The sequence below is a fragment of the Polypterus senegalus genome, chromosome 2 (genome assembly GCF_016835505.1).
Source record: "Polypterus senegalus isolate Bchr_013 chromosome 2, ASM1683550v1, whole genome shotgun sequence".
Taxonomy (NCBI): Eukaryota; Metazoa; Chordata; class Cladistia; order Polypteriformes; family Polypteridae; genus Polypterus; species Polypterus senegalus.
In genome coordinates, this window is record NC_053155.1 from 214,982,987 (window position 1) to 215,002,560 (window position 19,574).

General features: G+C 35.5%; 1 protein-coding gene across 1 annotated transcript in view; it reads left to right on the forward strand.

Annotated features, from left to right (window-relative positions):
* Window positions 1–19,574, forward strand: part of vwa8 (von Willebrand factor A domain containing 8) — a 482,517-nt gene that overhangs the window by 348,073 nt on the left and 114,870 nt on the right. Inside the window, exons 35-37 of the mRNA XM_039745289.1 lie at window positions 1,826–2,018; window positions 4,369–4,450; window positions 7,818–8,022. Of these exons, the coding sequence (XP_039601223.1) occupies window positions 1,826–2,018; window positions 4,369–4,450; window positions 7,818–8,022 (480 nt within the window). The remainder of the gene's footprint in view (window positions 1–1,825; window positions 2,019–4,368; window positions 4,451–7,817; window positions 8,023–19,574) is intronic.

The window sequence follows — 19,574 nt, forward strand, 5'->3', positions numbered from 1 at the left end:
AAACACATTCACACGGGAATGTATTGAAGAATGAGGGGGAGAGGTGGATCTTCAATTCAAACGCATGATCCCTTGTGAACACGTTTCCTGTGCGTGCACTACTCTGATTTTCTGGAAGTGTTTATTTAACAATATTTTAACAAAAATGCATGCATTTTGCACATTGGGAGCATATTTTTGGATGACTTGACATGTGCATTATGCCATACAAATAATGGGAGATTTTTTCATGGGCATTTTTGATATTGTTCTCTTTTGTCCGGTATTGGTCTCCATAGACGTCCATTCTTTTAGACGTTTATCTCCATCCTTCATCAAAATATGAAATTACAAACATCACTACAAATTACATGTAGTAAATAACATATTAAAAATATGTAATTTTTGGGTGAGTATTCCTTTAAAATGTATTTGAGATGTCTTGAAACAAAATTAGAAATATATTAAAATACATGTTAAGATATCTGAAAACTAGCAGAGAACCATTAAGATATCATGTAATGAATCTAAGATACAATATATAAATTTATTTTGCATATCTGAAATTTGAATTAATATGAGTACATTTTAGCATATTTTGATTATATTTCCCAATATCTTAAAACAACATCTAGCTACTTTTGAGATAACTGAAATGAATTTTAAGATATCTCATAAACAAATCCAGATATCTTAAAATGGCTTAATGAGTACTTTCAGGTATCTACAATGCATTTCAAGATATCTCCTGCTCATTTCAAGAGAACTCAAATTAATTTGAAGATATCTTAAAATTGACAAGATCTCCCATTAAAAATATAGGCAATTTTAAAGGAAACCATTTTGAGATATCTTGAACTGCATTTTAGATCTTGCAATCTCTGCAGACCTATTTTCATATAACTCAAAAGTATATTTGAGATATCTAAAAATGCACAGAAACTTACTTCAGGATATCTTGAAATGTATTTGCAATTTTACTCAAAGTAAACATTGAATAATTTTTAAGACACTGTAAAATTTATATGAGATATCTTAAAATTCATTTAAGATATTCTGAAGTCAATGTTATTACAGTTTGTGTTGGCTCTACGCTACCTGGTTCCTTCAAAGAGCTTCTTGAACATGTAATCTTCTTCAATAACTAATCCAATAAATTCAGTGATATCTGCGAGTTAAAACCAAATAAATAATTTATATATATAAATTCTAAACTATTTAAAACTACACTTCACAATGGACATCTTATCACAGATGTATTTTCAGATATCTTATGATTCATTTTAAGATTTCTTAATGCATTTCCAGATATCTTGAAATATATTCGAGACATTGATACATGTTAAATTGGTGTACCAAATATTCCATATTTACTAAATATTTTTTCTGTTTGTATGATTTCTTGTAGTGGTTAGCACTACTACTACATAAAGGTCTTAGATTCAAATAATGGTGCAGGCACTTTTTGTGTAGAGGTTTCATGTTCTTCTCATGTCTGCAGTGGTTTTCCTCCTCAAAGATGTGCAACTTAAGTGTATTTGCACAGTGTAAACTACCCATGTTTGAATATATCCTGCAGTACCCATTTCTCCTGGAAATAATGGCAGCTAATGAACTTCCTTTACTTTTAATGACAATCAGTAAATAGTGAGGCTAATGCATTGTTAAAATGACACCTGAGGATTTTTGTTAAACTATTTTAAAATAAGTGTATTAAAAGAAACATTAAAACTACTTTGTTTAAAATATGTACTTTATGTGTTCTATTCTTTTTTAATTTTTCACTCTACATGTAGAATTTAGTGCATTAGTCAAATTTTTTGTATTTTTTTATTTCTTTTGCAAGTCTCCCAATGAAGTCTACAGTTGGAAGCGAAAGTCTCCCCTTACTGGAAGTAGTTCTGCCGATAAATTTTTTGCAGGGGGTCATCCCAATACTGAATTGAAGAGGTCAAACTGTGTTATCCTGCTTGGGTCTAACCAGATTATTCGAGCACTGCCATCTGGAGATGTACCTTTGAGTGACCTTTATACTAAAGGTAATTTATGTTATTGACTTTGATTTTTAGTTCCTGCAGGTTGTCCTAAGGTTTATCTAAAACTAACTGACTTGTACTGTAATTTAAAAACACAGAGATGCATCTCCTTTTATTATTTCCAGACTACATTGAAAATGTATGTGAAGCTGTGTTAGTTTTTATATGTGTGTACATTATATATATTGTTCTATTACTTGTAGGCAGAAAGAAAGTTAACCTGATTGGAAGCAGAATGAATTTCATGAAAATAAATCTTAAACATTTATATGGCTACTAATTCATTCTGGTACAAGATCCAGAATGGTGATACTAGTGCCCTTGTCACTTTCAATGAAATACACCATAAAGCAAAAGGGTTTAGGTCACCAGCTTAGAGGTGGTACCGGACTTGACATCACATATCCTTGACATTCGGAGCTTCTTCTCTGCAGTTGCAGAACAATAGGATGTGAACAACAGAGCCCCTCTCGACTGAGGGTGGAACAAATGAACTTACACACACCATTAGAATGCCCCCTATTCACATGTGCGTGACATACTGTATAACTGTTATTTACTGTATTAGATATTTGTATCCAGCAGGGGACATTAACTCCCTTGTTGGAATAAGTTCTTTTGTAATTGTGGTGTGTTATATAACCCGAATCTATATAGATATAATATAAAGATGATACCCCTCCCTTAGTGATACAGCTGTAAGAAATCACATAGGAGAAATAACTTAGCTTTCTTTAATGACAGCTTACACTGCATAACAGAAGAAAGAAGCCAATGGCAAGAGCCCAGTTCTGGAGTGGGGGCCCAAAGTGTAGAGTCTGCCATTTTCATCGCTGCATTGGAAGGATTTTCAGGATCGGATGACATTATCTCCCATTCGTCCGTTGGCTTCAAAGTTGTGCTGGGCAATGTTCCAACGCTTTATACTCTTTCTTCATGTGCAGGCTTCCACTTAGGTCAATCATGCTTTTCCAAACAAGACAAAGAGGATACAATTTCATGCTGAGTTTGACCGAGTGATAGTTTCCATTTGTTTGCGCTAATGTGAACTTTATTCTCATTTTTTTGAGACTTTCGAATGTTCCTACCTCCATTATCTCTAACCTGCTCTGCATATGTATCACAGGACTTGCTTCCAAAGGTTGTAAGCATGACGTGACTTGTCTGTCGCCTATCCAATTCCCCATCACACACACCCGCAAAAAAACACAACGCATCATTCTGTGGTGGGGGGGGGGCGGATGTGCTTGCTGAACGCACTCCAAGGAGAGACGGTTGCTCCTCCGATACCCATTTCGCAGTTGTACCTAACTTGTCTTATCTTAAAATGCTTGCCTAGCAGTTCTTATATAGGGAACTCCTGTGTGCTAAATCTGGCTCTGTGTCAACTCTGCACATGAGTAGAAAAAGACAGATTTATAAAATATATTTGCACAGAGCAAATATTCATTCTGACTTTCTTCTTTCCCTCCTTGGAATGTCTTCTTCCTGTTAGTTGTAGTCTTGTCCACATTTCTTCTGATTCTAAGTTAAACTGGTACATGGGAAGAAGGATCCTTTTCATCCCCATCTGGAAATGTTGCCAGTGCTGTTGTTAATCTTATTTCCATACTTACATATTCACTATATTATTCTTTTTGAGATAAGAAAGAGCTAGGGAGCACCTGAGGTTGTCCTGACTGGACGCCTCTGGTGCCCCCAAGAGTCCCTGCATTCTTATTTCTCCATCCTTTTAGTAAAAGTCCCTGCAACCCTTAAGACACTTGTTTATCATACTGTAGAACAGTATATATTAATATATTTAATAGTAAAGGCAATGGGAACCTGAGGCATGCCTTCCTTCGCCCCTCCTTGTAACTTTCTTTGGGATTCCATACAAAATATTAGGGCTCACTGCCCCTATCGATAGTGGGCCATTGTCACTTGCGATGACAGCATTGGCAGTCTATGTGGAACCCTGGCACCCTGCAGATTGACTCCATATTAATACTGTTGTAATTTCAGTCTTGGCTGGAGCTCGTTTATGCAACATGTATTTTGTAACGATTTTGTCAAATTAAAAACCCAAAGGTCCTTCAGCCATTATGAGAACACATTTTTATATATTTTGTTTCAAAAGTAAGATAATTCTTACTCTTCAAAATCTATCAGTAAATAAATGTTAACAATAGCCATTATAATTTATCAGTTGGTATACTGTAGGTTCCATTGATTCAGTATGGAATATACCAAAGGTACATCCATACATATTTTAATCATGCTGACAGATAAATGTCTTATGCAAATGAATGTAAAAGAATAAATATTTATTTGTATATATATATATTTATTTCTTATATTTGCTTCCTCATAGATGCAAAGCCTGAGTTGACTGTTAGCTACCTTGAAATAACAGATTTGAATTCAAAGAAGGTCAAATACATCGCGATTCCAAGGTAAACTGTATGAACTTGCACTTAAATTAACCCTGATATTGTCATTTCCAGATGCTATATTGGCCCTTATTTTGTAATGGGTGTTATAATTTTTACAGGAGTTATTTCTCAAATACATTTTATTGGCATCTATTAGGCAAATGGCTAGAAGCTGCATGTCAGCTTTACATTTTTATCCAGAAAAGCTTTTACCCTTGTTGAAACATGGCCAGACAGGCTGTTTGATAAAGAAACAATCTCTTTGCTGTAATTTTGCTTTTCTGTTAATAGCATTTGCCTGTCTTTAAATCCATCCATTAATGGCATCTGTGAGTGGCTTGAGATTAGTCACATTGCTCTTGTTCCTTATAAGCAGAAAATTACGGTATGACTCATAAACCATAACGGAGCAAAAATTGTGAAGGAATATTGTTTTTCCTGTACTGCTCCCTTGAATTTTTCCATTTATGTTTCTTTAATATTTAAATATAAACAACTGACAGCAAATGGCACCAGTTATTTTCCTGAGTCTGCCTGAAGAGCTTTGTTGATTCAGTCCTAATGTCTAAATTGGTCTAAGACCCACCAAAATTATTTCACATTTTAAAGATTCTCAATTTAATGTTCATAGATTTTTGTCATTTATTCTTGCTTTTTTAACTTATTCTCCTGTTGATTTTCACTATACTATCTACCTACTGTCATTTATAGGCAAAGACCTTTATTAATATCATATTGTTTGCTTTAAGTACACTGGTTTAGTGCTGTTTGTAAATAGCACTATGTAAAGTAAGAATAGATTAAAGTATTGACATTTGTTTTGAATTTTATAATATAAATTAGAATTAAAGTTATTTTCTGCTACTGCAGGCATAAAATGGACAGTGTGGGCTTATAGAGCCGTAATAACTCTTTCCAATGTTTTATGTCCATGTCTTAATAAAAGAGGGAAACGTGTATTCAAAAATCCTGTAAACAATTGTGGGTATGTTGTCAATGGGCAAGAGTCAGTGTGCTTATAAAGCTGCTTTCATCTATGCTTTGACAACCAAACAGACTTAAAGAAAAGAGACACTTGACCATTCTGTCCGAAATCATCCTTTCTCAGCATTAGCTACAATACGTTTTATGTGAAAGTATATTGGTGTACAACTTCACTTCACGTAGTTAAACAAAAACATAAAACCCCGAGGACAAAATTTATTTTGAAAATCCACAACATCATGTTTTTAACAATAGTAATTTTTCTGATGAGTCATAGTAATCTGAGTCAGAATATTGCTTATTAAGTCAGAAATATGCTATGGTAGATTTTTCAGAAACAGAAATGAACATCTGACTCATTCACCTGGCAAAAGTCAATAATTATTGCACTTTTTAATTTAGAATTATATTTTGTTTGTTGTGCTGTTTAAAAATATTCTACTCATAATTCTTCATATCCACTTTTGGCATTAAATTATAATATGGGTAAAATTTATTTTTGGAAATTTGTGTGATGTTTCCATGCACATTCTGTTACTAAATTTTTAAAGCCTCAGGTCTTAAAAAAGAATCACCACTTATTTTAGTAAGGGATCTTATTACACAAGCCATTCAGCCAAAGCAGATATCAGTCTGTGAAAGAAAATTCAGATATATTGGAAACATTTGAGAATTTCTGCTGTATAGACATTTTAATTGTGCCATTTTATGGAATAATACCCAGTCCAGGGAAATCTAATTGAGCTATACCTTATGAAGAACATGAATTAAGGTGCTTTGTGGAATAGCCATAAATATGTGTCTTCTTCAAACTTTGTTTTCTAATTTTCATTTGACTGAATGTTGGGCCAATAGCTAAATGACGAATTGATGCTCATGAGGTGAAGTGGCAAGCAGGATGATGATTATTTGTGCTTGTGGCCCTTATGTATGTCGTAGTAGTCACATTCAGATGAATGGGAAAGACACTTAGACCTTCTGAATCAGCAGAGTCATTCATAATAATGTGAAATTTCAGATTATTTTAAATACAGAAGTGAAAATGTAACAAGTTCATTTATTGATAACCCTGGAAAATAATACAGGATATTGGCTCAATTGACCTAGACCAAATAATTTCGAAAACACATAGAGAGCTCATTATACAAGTAACATATTTATCTTAAAAATCCTTTAGTTCTTTTTTTAGCTCCTGGAAATCCTGTTTCCATGGAAACACTTATTACCAAAAAAAAAAAAAGTGTGCTTCGCAAGAAAGAAAACACACACAGAGATAGCCATGCATGTGATGAGAAAGGTGGGGAGCCAGCACTAATCAAATATCCATTTCTTAGATGTCACCTATACTCCCATGCCTTTTATTTATTTTTAAAGATGCATTTAACCAGAGAACCTACAGAAATTACCATAAATATGTAACTCTTGTATGATACACTTAGAATTTTTAACTATTAATAAATGTTATTTTTTCTGTAGTTTTGAAATTCTAAAGTGGCTTTTTCAAGTTATTAAGATTAATATAACCCCATTTATTTCTTTTTCAAATTTAAAGTCAATTTGCCATTTACATTTATATTTTTCCTGAACTTGCTTAATCCAGTTTTAGGGCTGCAGGGGAAGGTTAGAGTCTATCCTGGCAATCTTAGACAGAAGTCAGAAATTAATGTTGATTGGCAGGTCAGTCCATCAACCAATCCATCCATCTTCTTGCATGCTCAATACAATTCAGTTAATTTCAGGAAACAATCATTCATGCCTAAAATTTAAAGTCATCAAATAAATTATGTAAAATGTGAGTTGCACAAGATGAAACACATGGCCTAGAGAAGAACACAGACATTCCTAAGAGACAGTGCCTGATATCTGAACCTAGTCACTAACTCCACACCACGTCTCACATCTATACATCCGTTTTCTAACCTGCTAATAAAAGTCAGAGTCGTGGGGAGCCTGTGCTCCCAGCAGCATCAGCTACAAGGCAGAAACTGTCCTGAGACAAGATTCCAGCTTATTGTAGGGCACACATATTTTGTCTACATCCTTTCAATAAATGTAAAACAAAAATAAAAACTCATTTTAAAACAAAGAAAAAATTTCTGATTTTCAGTTCTACACTTAGCACTCAGTTACTTAGTTTAGCATATTAGCTATTAACCTAGTATAAAATACACATGCAAACAATAATCTGATTCTTTAATACTAAGTCTTGTTTCCATTTAAGTTTCATGTTGGAGCAGTACAGACTCTCCCCAGCTTTACTTTTACTGTAATATAATTTAGAAGAGCAGAAAACCAGATTTGACTTGTATAATTCTAAGCTGGTAATGTAATATACAGTATTTCAGTAAATTTGCAAACTAAATCTGTAATTACTGTACATGTATTTTTATTCTGATTGCTTCAGGCCTAGGTCTTTGTCTCCTTATACCTCCTGGCTTTCCAAGATTTCTGACACAGATGTCTTGCTGGCAGCACTGGGTCAAGGAAGTGTAATTACTGTGGATATGGGAGGCCATATGAGACTGTGGGAGACAGGATTAGAAAGCCTCCAGCGTTCCCTGCTGGAGTGGAGAAATATGATTGGACGAGAGGACGGAAGGCCTGTTCAGGTATGCTATGGGTATAGTTTTTAGTAATGTGCCAGTTTTTTTTAACATGTACCATGTGGAATAAACATCAAGTCAAGTGTTTCCCCAATTCTTTTATTATCTGCACTTGCTTGATTATATAGACAACTAAAAGACGCACTTCTGTATTATGCCAGTTTCACAGCAGGGCCACTCTTTAATTAGTAGCTCAACATGGTGGCAGTGGGCTTGCATGTACTGTATTGCCATAGAGCTTTACTTGTGCCTCGGCAGGGCTTTGCAATATGTTCTTTGGGTGCCACAGTACTAGATATTCTTTGACTGCTAGTCAAGCAACTTGAATATTCCAAATCTGTAGTTTAATCTGTAGTCATAAAAGTATTGATTCCAATATAAAAGTTAATTTATTTTATAAAATATCTATATATTGTGCTTTGTAAAGATAATGCGACAAACAGTTAGTAAAGGCACATTCTCTTTTTGCAGATGTTTATATTTGTTTATATTCAGTATGGATTGCGTACTTACCTATCTATAAATATTTCAACAGTCTATTTGGTTATGTGTCTAAAGGAAAGGTAGTAGATTTTATTTTAGAAATTAGATTTATTTTTCCTGTGTGCCAAGCAACTGGAACAGTCTGCTTTTACACCTAGGAAGTTTTGCATCGACTGCATCCTGGCAGTGAGAATTCTCATCGAGCACAAATGCAAATATCAGCAGAGTTTCTTTGCAGCCTTTGTAGATTTTCATAAAACGTTCAAATTAGTTTATTGAACTGCCCAGTGATACATCCTGAGAGTTTGCAAGATCCTCCTGAAGTTGCTGGATATCATGGGCCTGTATATTGATGCTGGGAATGCTGTGCAGAGTGGAGGCAGAACCTCTGCATTTTTCCCAGTTGATTCTGAAATTCGTCAGGAGTGTGTTATTGCTTCTACTCTATTCAATGCTTGCATGAACTGGGTGTTGGGCAGGGTCATGGGGTCCAGTGGCTGTGGGGCATATGATGGTGAAGAAAGATTCACTGATCTTGGCTTTGCCAATTATGCTGTGATCTTCGTGGAGTCAATGGAGGCTCTGATTATGGCCCGCGAGAGAATGAATGAGGAGTCTGAGTGCCTGGTTTTTCAAGAGTCCTGGATTAAAACAAAGATCCAGGCCTTGAATGACCTCTTAGGCTAGGCCATCAGCAGTGTGTCTGTCTGTGTCTGGGAATGTCGACCTTGTTGAGAGGTTTACTTGTGCTGCATGCATTTTGCACCATGACAGCACACCTGCTCAAATTGTGGTGTCAAAGAATTTTTGTCCTAAAAACTATGTTGTTGTTGCTTTGCATCCCCTAAATTCTGCAGATCTTCCTCCATGTAATTTCTTTTTATTCCCGAAATTAAAATTGAGACTGACAGGAGGATGATTTTTTACTCTCTTAGAAAAATCAGGAAAAATCACATGAGTCACTAGATAAAAGATATATAGGAAATGTTTCTAGGAATGGAAGAAGCACTGGGACAAAGCAGTTTCATATACTACAAAACTCAGTATTTCTCTAGACAAGAAATTACATTTGACATATGATGAAACATTTTAAAACAATGCTTAAGGTAGCGAAGGTTTAGATTTATTTTTTTTTTATTTCATAGTCTTTATTATTCATCAAGGGGAAATTATCTTTTTGCATGAACCTTCAACATACTAGTGGAGATTCGTAGCCATAGAGACACAGTTTTAATGATAAGTTAAATTATAAATAAGTGTATTACTTACACATTATCTGGTTAGGATGTGTCCCCCAGGCCCTTGATGCAGAAATGCCACTGCCAGCCTGTCTCCTGGGCTTTTTGGAATTTTTGAAGGTGCTTCAAGAGTATGGTGTTCCTGGGTCATTGTTATTTGCTTTTAGTGCGTGCACTGGTGGACTGCTGAACTTACTCACTTAGGACTGATTTGAGCCTATTGAAAATAATTGTTTTGTCTACTTTTCATGGGCTGAAAATACCAAAGCGAAAAGGGGTTTGTAACTATTCAGTGTGAGAACTTTAAGGTTGCATGTCTGATGCTTGCACATGATGTCCTCTTGCTGTTATCAGAGCTCAGGGGGAACTGGAAATAGAACTGATGCTTTTAATTGTCAAACAGAGCAAGTTGAGGTGGTTTGTCGGATAGTAAGATGTTGTCCAATTACTAGGCACTGTCCACTATTACAAGACAAACCAAGGACAGACTCAGAAAACACAGCATTTTGGCTGGGCCAGGGTGTACCTAGAAAATTCTTAGCAGCACCTACAGATCTTTGCTTGGAATAGGGCAGACTGTTCTGTTCATCTCAGACCATTGCTAACAAGACATTCACCAACAGAACTGGCTAGTTATCAAAGTGAAATAATTATATTCAGTATGGCATATGACATATGCATAGCTGCCACAACAATACATCTAATAAATATTAGGAAAAACAAAAGCAAACAGTGCCAAAATGATATATACAAATGATCATTCTTAAAAGATTAACAATGAAGACAGATTCATGTAAAATATATCACTGAAAATCATGAAAGACAATATTTTTTGTGGATGACAGCTGTGTGAACATTGTAACAAGTGTACTAGTGGTCATGGGGGAGTTGAAGCTGATGTTTCCAATAGAAGTTCAGGAACAAAACCTATTGCTCGCACCTTGCACATTAGGTTAAATCTCAGCTTAAATTTGAGGTTTCTAAAATATCAATTTTATAATGCCTTGTGTTTATTTTTTAGATTGCAGTAGTATTTCGTGCTAATAATCTAGACTCGGTAAGACATTTCAAGTCAAAGCCAGTACTATCCTAACAATGCTGACGTTCCATACAAAATTTGTTTTTTAAACATAAGCAACACACATCTGTCAATGCAGATGTTATTATTCTCACAAACAGCAGCACTGTACATATTTGTGTCCATTCATGAATGCTGTTTTCTAAGGTAGGGCTGTGTGGAAATTTCACTAGAAGTGAAAACAGGATGACAGTGGCTTCTTTATTCAGAAAAATAATAAAAAGGTGAATGACCTTTTGTGCTCTCCTGGTTTAATTAATTAAAACTCCTACACTACAGTTGTGCTTCAGTACAACAAACAAATAGGCATTCTCATGCCAATATTATGCTGTGTTGCATATTACTAGACAGATAAGAAAATTTGAGCATTTTAAGTATATTGCATTTATTGACATTTCCTGGTGTTTTTATTCATTCTTTATGTTACACTCTATTTATGCTCAGTGAAAATTTCTGCTGCATCACCTTCTTTTTTGAAAAAAAATAAATAAATAAAAGATGTTTTTGATGTTTATAATTTTTGCTGAAGTTATGAGTGAAGAAATGCAGATTGTTCTTGCATCATATTCTTTTAATGTCAGACTACCTTTTGTACAAGGGCGTTCATTCTGGGAGTAAGGGGCTAATTGGCTTTCAAACTGGTGTTTTTCAGCCTTCTGAATTAATGACAGGTATAGTTAAAATATCAGGATATTACTCATTGCTGCTGATTTTTTACAGCCTGAGAGTAGCCATTTCAAATTCTTTTCACTTTTTAAACCCTACTTTTTATACTTCAGTGGGTTGGCTTACAAATCCACAGATTGTGGTATGCAAACCAAAGATTATTGCATCAGCAGTACAGATGTAATAAATAAGTAAAACAAAACACATATTTATTAATGTGATATTCCAGTTCCCGTCCACCCCCAAAGATATTCATAATTGTATTAAATGACACCTCTAAATTGACTTTCTGTGTTTAAACATGAGTGTCTTCATTGTTAGTTTCTCTTTGCAGCTAGAGCTGCCAGAACAGTTTGTGACCCTGACTTGGATTAAGTGCATTCAGAGAATGAATGAATGTATTAAACACATGACTTTTTTTCTAGAACAATCTGATTTCATCCCACAACCCAAATTATGTGATTGTCAACATAACTGACAATTCTGATTTGGCTTTGTGTAAATATGTGATGGTTTGTCCATGATTGTGTATTCTGATTGACTGCTATCACATCCAGCATGCTATTTAATCAAGATTAACTTCAGCTCACTGACAAACTTTGTTGAAAAAAGAAGAAAAGTAAAATAGATTGATGAACTGAAAATATAGTGTAAAGGTAAGGTGACAACAAAAGAAAGAAAAACAAATTCTCCACCATGATATGTAATTTACAGAAAAATACTTCTGAGGCCTTCCACGTAAAATACCAACACTAACTTTGGTAGTGGTGATTAAAGGGTTGGCATATTTTGTAAAAATCATAATATATTTGTTGTTTTAAGGGATATAATTTATATTAATAAGTGCCGATTACCTCTTGAGTTAATGTAATATCAAATTATAAATTATAAAACAAAATAGAAAGCAGAATGTCCCTTGTTCCAATAATAGAGGGTTAATTATTTGTTATGAAATTCGTGTTTTGATTCTGCTTTGCTGAGAGGTAATTTGTTTCCTCTTTACGTTACTAAAATGTACAGTGGGTTTTTTTTTTTGGGTAGAATATCCAAAACCCCTCGATTCTTGACAAGCAGTTGCATTCATAATCGGTCTGTGTAGCTGAAGCTTTACCACCATCTAGTGTTTACACAGCATAACTGCAACTTTATAGAGAATGAACTATATGAATGCAGTACAAGGACCAAAACAAATACAGGATTAATAGGCAAAAGCAGAAAATGCCTAGCTACTTACTATCCCCCCGATGAACTTTCCATTGTCTGAAGAAAATGCATATGTTCACGTGTATGTATATATATATATATATATATATATATATATATATACACAAACATACATACATAGATATATGTGTGTATTCTTGACTGTTGATCCCAAATGTGATGTTAATCATTTAACATTAAGTAGAAATTAATTTAGTTGGCAAGCAATTTTAGGGCTTATAGCAGAGCTTTTCAAATTTAGCCCTTTAGGCGTTTCTTTCCCTAGCGTCTGTTTCTTTTGTTGGACTCCATCCTTATTCAACCAGGTTATTATACCCCAATTTGTAGTTGTTGTGTATCAATCCAGAGATCACAACCTGAATTTGACACATTTTTATAGGAATATGTGTCATACCAGGATTCATTTCTATTCTTTATCTTGCTTTTTAAAATTTTCATAAATCACTCCGTAGCTTGTTTTTGGCTATTTACACTATTGCTCCTAAAGAACACAGAGCTGCTCCCTTTGCCTTGTGGGCACCATGTGCCACTACTTTGTGGCATGGGTAGGTTTATCCATGCTTCTTTGCATAACCTCCCTTTCATCAATGGACCAAGCCTCTCCAAGAACTGCTGGGTTATATGAGCTCAGCCATACTGGAGGACCATTGTATCTTTCTATGCAGGCTGTATCACTTTTTGACTTGACCTAGCTTCGCTGTGTACGTAATGGCCAGAAAATCCTGCACATGTACAGGGCACACTGCTTCATGGTGTATGTTTATCTACGCCCGTACATAAAGTAAATTTCCTAAAACCAGAGTAAGACCTTTTTGTCCTTGTTCAGGCTAATCACCTTAACAGACATTTCATGGACACCTGAAAGCTTCTGAGGTTAGAACCTTTATTTCTTGGTTGTAATGTGTGGTGGGGGCTCAGGTTCATGTAGGGCTCCCAGAATAGATGGATGTGACAGGTACTATATAAGGGACATAAGCAGGAACCAGCCCTAGACATGAGTACATTATACGGTCCACTTGCTGACAGGGACAGCTTAAATTGTCAATTAACCTAACATGCTAAATGGCCACTATCTGTCTATTAGATTGGACTAATATATCACAATATGACTATTTCTGTAAGGTCATTTTGTGAATTCCAAATTTCCATGAAGACCCAGTAACTGTAATATCAGATTACAAATATAAAGAAATGTCAGACATCCCCTGGAGATGGTCAAATCAGTTATTGTGGAGTACAGTGTGCATTATTCAGTGTTTAAGTGTATAACATGAAGCCAAAAATGATAAAACAGTTACATGTTTCTATTTCTGTGACTGGGAAGAGGTAGAATGTCATGTGGGTCATCAATGACTTAATCACTTGACAAAATTCTGCAGATATGTGTGGTTTTACAGTAAGACAAGAGATGCTTTTAATATTTTGGTATATTTAGAAATAATCATGAAAGTCAAGGATGCAGGCTTTAACTGTTGACATCAATCAGTCAGAGAGCACCATCCCAGATGTGAAGCTTGATGATGATGGCATTATCTTGAACACTTGCTTTTGACAAGAAGGGTCTTGGATGTTTGTTAGAATTGACAAAGGAAACAGAAGAAAATGCAGTATGTGCATAAACAGTTAATAAATTGCTCAATATACTGAACAACTCAGTCTAGAAGATACAACTATTCTCTAAGCAAAACAGTGAATAAAAATCATCCTATTTTATAAGTATCAGTTAGTAAAGCAATCATAGTTACAAGACCCTGCTTTTGATTTCTCATGTAAAAATGCTTAATCTGAAAGGAAGCACGTTTTTGATTAAAAATAAGGTGTTTGCATCATTTATAATTTTTCAGATTATGGAATTTGTTTGTGGTGGTATAAACTCTTCTTTCAAGGCACTACATACATTGCATGTCTATCTATCTATCTATCTATCTATCTATCTATCTATCTATCTATCTATCTATCTATCTATCTATCTATCTATCTATCTATCTATCTATCTATCTATCTATCTATCTATCTACCTTCTTTTGGCTGCTCCTGCTAGGGGTTGCTACAGAGGATCATCTTCTTCCATATCTTTCTGTCCTCTGCATCTTGTTCTGTTACACCCATCACCTGCATGTCCTCTCTCACCACATCCATAAACCTTCGCTTAGGCCTTCCTCTTTTCTTCTTCCCTGGCAGCTCTATCCTTATCATCCTTCTACTAATATACCCGGCATCTCTCCTCTGCACATGTCCAAACCAATGCCTCTCTGACATTGTCTCCCAACCGTCCAACTTGAGCTGACCCTCTAATGTTCTCATTTCTATCTATCTATCTATTGTGGCATCCGGCCGGGGCTGGAGCCTGGCCGGGATGCCCAGGAGGACCGGAGGAAGGCTTGTGCCTCCTCCAGACCGTGAGGGGGCGTCCGCCCTGGTTATGTTGGGGGCCTCGGATAAAGGGCTTTGGTGGATGTCGGGTGGAAGAGGACAGAGCTAGAGTGAGGACTGGAGGCGGCCCCTTAAATAGGAACCCGGATGGGCTCCAGCTGCTTCCCGGCATTCCTCTGAAGACACGCCCCAGTGTGGCGGAAATGCCGGCTGCGCACCCGGAAGCCCTCCAGGTGTCCCCTGTCTTCTTCCACCAGCACTTCCTGGTGTGGCGGAAGTTCTGGGCTCCAGACTTCTACAGGCACCAGGGCGCCGCCTGGCGGTGGCCACGGGTCCCTACAGGGCTGGGTTTCCAAGCCCTTTACCCAAGGCCCCCAACAAGCCCCCCCACAAGCCCTCCTCCGGTCCTCCTGGGCGTCCCGGCCAGGCTCCAGCCCCGACCGGATGTCTGTCTGTCTGTCTGTCTGTCTGTCTGTCTGTCTGTCTGTCTGTGTGTCTATCTATCTATCTATCTATCTATCTATCTAATATCTCTAATAATAGCTGTGTTTTGTAGAATGTGGGCTAGGAGGTTAGCTGTTTCATTTTTGAGCTGCCACATGGTGGCACTCATGAAACAAGCTACCTGGCCCTTTGCTCAAACCTTGAAAGAAAAGAAAAGCATTTTAAAAAGATTCTGTATAGATTTGTTTGTTCAATTAAATTGTAGAACATTCATATTTATTGATACACTAAAACTGTATAATGAATCTATTAAATATTTTTTGATATGGACTAAGTGGAGTAAACCTTATTTCAACTCTTCTAATGCTAACATTTATAAAATCTTGGACTGGGCATATGTTTGCAATATTTCAAGCTTTTTTTTAGGTGTTGCCTTTTTTTAAAAACAAATTCTAAAAACAGCATTTGCTGTGAGTGGCCTTCTGTATTATATTTCTAAATTATTCTGAAATTATGATATCAAATCAGTAGATTTTGAATGCTAGAATATTCTTAACAACCCTAAAATGAATTAAACAACTTTGATATTGGATGGATTGATGGAGTTCAAGTGCTCATATACGATGATCCAGAATCTGTGAACTGGCTACCATTTGAATGTGCTAAGACATGCCTACAGTGACAGTGTCTGGATACATTGTACTGTGAGTTCAGACTTGTTTCATGAACATAGCAGTTTTATGAACATAGCATAGCAGGATTTTTGTTATAAGGAAGAAAATGAAAATGTGACTGTCTCAAAGAAACTGACCAGTTTGATTCCTCCCCTAAATCACTTATATAATGTACACTTTATTCTAGTTACAGTATATGGAGGTTGACCAAGATGTATACACAAAGTTGGTGGTATGATCTATTCTATTGCATTATTAATTTTCATTAATTTTAGTTGTTATCACTGTACCATCCCAGTTCCAGCTCAATGACTGTGTGGAATTTTCACTTTAGTGCCACAGATTCCTCCCCACCCATGTATGTGTTGATATCACTGTTGATTCTAAATGCGCCTGATGTTAGTGTGTGTGTTATGTACCGGTTTGCTGCCTAGGTTTAGTTATAGCTTCTGGCCTACCAACTTGAAATGGAATAAGCAGGTTTAGAACTTTTACACGATAACCTATATTATGATATGGGGAAGCTCCAATTGATCAGCCACCAATTGAAATTGTCTGATTTTCACTAAAAAAAACTTGATTGGTAATTGGTTAAAAGGCAGATCACAAAGGCCATCATTTTCAGCCCCTGCTTTTCTAAGCTTTAGGGTAATTTAGCTGTAGTTTTATGCAAAATATTACCGTAGTTCAGCTAGTGGGACTTTTTTTTTTTTAAGTTTTGCAGCAAACTTCCTGCAATGTAAACAAAGAGCAGTAAGTGGAAGTTTGTTTTATTGGTGAATGAGAGGCAATTGATATTAGCCTTTACATTAAAGAAAGTGGAGCAATAAACTAAAAAAAAAGTCATTGGAGAAGTCGTCCTGTGCAACTACTGTAGAGAAACCTTACATTCTTGGATATGCAACATGATCAGCAACAAAATACCTCCTAGATAAGATTGTTCTTGACAGAAATTCAATTATTATATTTCGGCAAAAAAAAGCTATTTTAAGGAATTCAGACTTTTATTTTGTCCTCTAAACAGACACTGCTTGAGTTTAGACGTGTGTTTCTTGAAAATGCACTAGCTTCCACTTTTAATTGGAAAAACAAAATTTAAAGGCAATTTGAAATTGATACTTTTTAAAGATTTGTTTAATTTCTTTAAAGATTTGTACTGTGTTTATTATTTGTTGCTGTGCATCATACAGCATAAGTTTTAGTAAGAAACAAGTACTACATAATTAAATTGGTAATCCATATTTTATAATTACAACTCAAGAGTCACAAATCTCTAGCTCATACAGAGAAAGAAAAAAAACACACCTGTATAAATGTAGTAAATGTATATTTTAACAGAAAAAAGCTGTAGTGCAATTAATGATTTAAAATGATTTAAATGTGTGAGTCCACCTATGTTTACATTTAAGCAGCATTTAATTGCCAATATCAATTAACTGATTGTGTGAGAATATCTATACATATATTTGTTTTTGTTGATAGAGCAATGGTGAAAACTGCTTTTTTAATTAAGCCTTGATTCAGATAGGTACTGTGCATTATCAAAAAAAAACTAAACAATAGGACAGCTTGTAATTAATGAGAAGGATTTTATATTCTTTTGTGCCATATATCAGGTCAGGCCAGGTCAGGGAGCATGCACTGGTACAGCGCGTTGCCGCACCCACCACACGATGAAACAAATTGAGATCCTGGTTAGCACCCCTCTGTCCATCTAACACCTGTGGTCTATAGTTTAATTATAAAAAATACACTTTAATATAGAACGTAGCAACTCTTATTTGTCTGGTTATGCAGGAGATTAGTGTAAAAAGTTTATTAAAGGGATGAAGAAAAAATAAATCAGAATCAGTATTGAGATCGGCAGATCGAGTAACATGAAATCGGTGGTCAGTATTGGCCTTAAAAAACCTGTACGGAGCATCACTAATAATGAACATCTATATATCATTCTTATATCATTTACTAAAAAAGCTTATTACTATTTCATAGCATCCAACCGAAACAGTGCATATCTCAGTAGCACTGTGCGCAAGGCAAGGTCACAGGACACACTCATTCCAGGTCAGCTGAGAGTCGATAATTTAATTAATATGCATGTCATAGTGGTATCTTGTAAAATGTCTCCATAAACAGAGAGAGAACATGAAAACTCCATTTAAACCCAGTTACCCATTATGAATGTTAACACCTATTTTCTTCAAAATAATATCAGCCTGAGTATCGTAGGCCTCTGACGTTCCTAACTTTAAATATACCAGTACTTTTGAACAAAAGCAGTTCTGCAGAGAAGTGTACACTAAAAATCCTCCTCACCAGTTGACAGAGATTTATATTTCAGGATGTGTTTGGCTAAAGTCCTTGTAACTAGTGGTGACACAACCACAACAAATGTCACTTTTTCACACAGAGAAGTGGATTTTGCATAACTTTTGTTATTTGAATAAAGGCCGTAAGTAGAAATAATTGTTATTGTTAGAACTGAAAAGATTTGTTGTCAAATTTGTTATAGCAGAGGAAATGAGGAAGGGTCAACACCTTTTTAATCAGCACAGCATACTGCAGTGCACACTAGAAATAGCAGTTTTAAGGGTTCAGAATTGCTGTTGGCATTTATTGATACATTCAATGATAGAATTGTGTATGAAGTGTATGTAATTGTGTTTTGTAAATGAAACATTTCGTCTTGATACATTTTTCATGATCTTAAATGCTGCATATTAATTTGGAGCTTCTGTTTCTCTGCTTGTATTTTTAACACCAAGACATTTGGAATATTTACAATACTTAGGAAAAGGATTATGCGGATCAAAGAATCCCATCATACAGCAAGATTTGTATTATCTAGTTAATGCTTTTAAGTGCCTCTTGACACAGTGTGCCCTTAGCCTTACATTCTTGGATATGCAACATGATCAGCAACAAAAGACCTCCTAGATAAGATTGTTCTTGACAGAAATTCAATTAAGAAATTTAGGCAAAAAGAAACCTCTTTCTTGCGATGGCATGTGCTTGATAATGCTCTTTCTAATCCTTTGATGTTACAAGGTGGATGCACACACAAATTCACCTGTATGGACATTGTTTGGTCTGCATAAGTGATAAAGCCTGCTTACTCTCACATGTATAGGCTTGACAGAATGGCTCCTTCTTTTTCCTATATGATGTCACACTATAAACTTTATTGTTTTTGAAAGCAATATTATTATACAGTCACTTCTTCTTCTAAAGCTTTTCTTACTTTCATGTGGTTCCACTATATTTGACCAGCCCCCTACTCTCCTTACACAGCCACTGGGAACCAGCATATTTAATGATTTTTTGTTTTATAGCCAGAAAGGCAAAATGCACAAAGGGTTCAAACATTAGCTTTGTGTC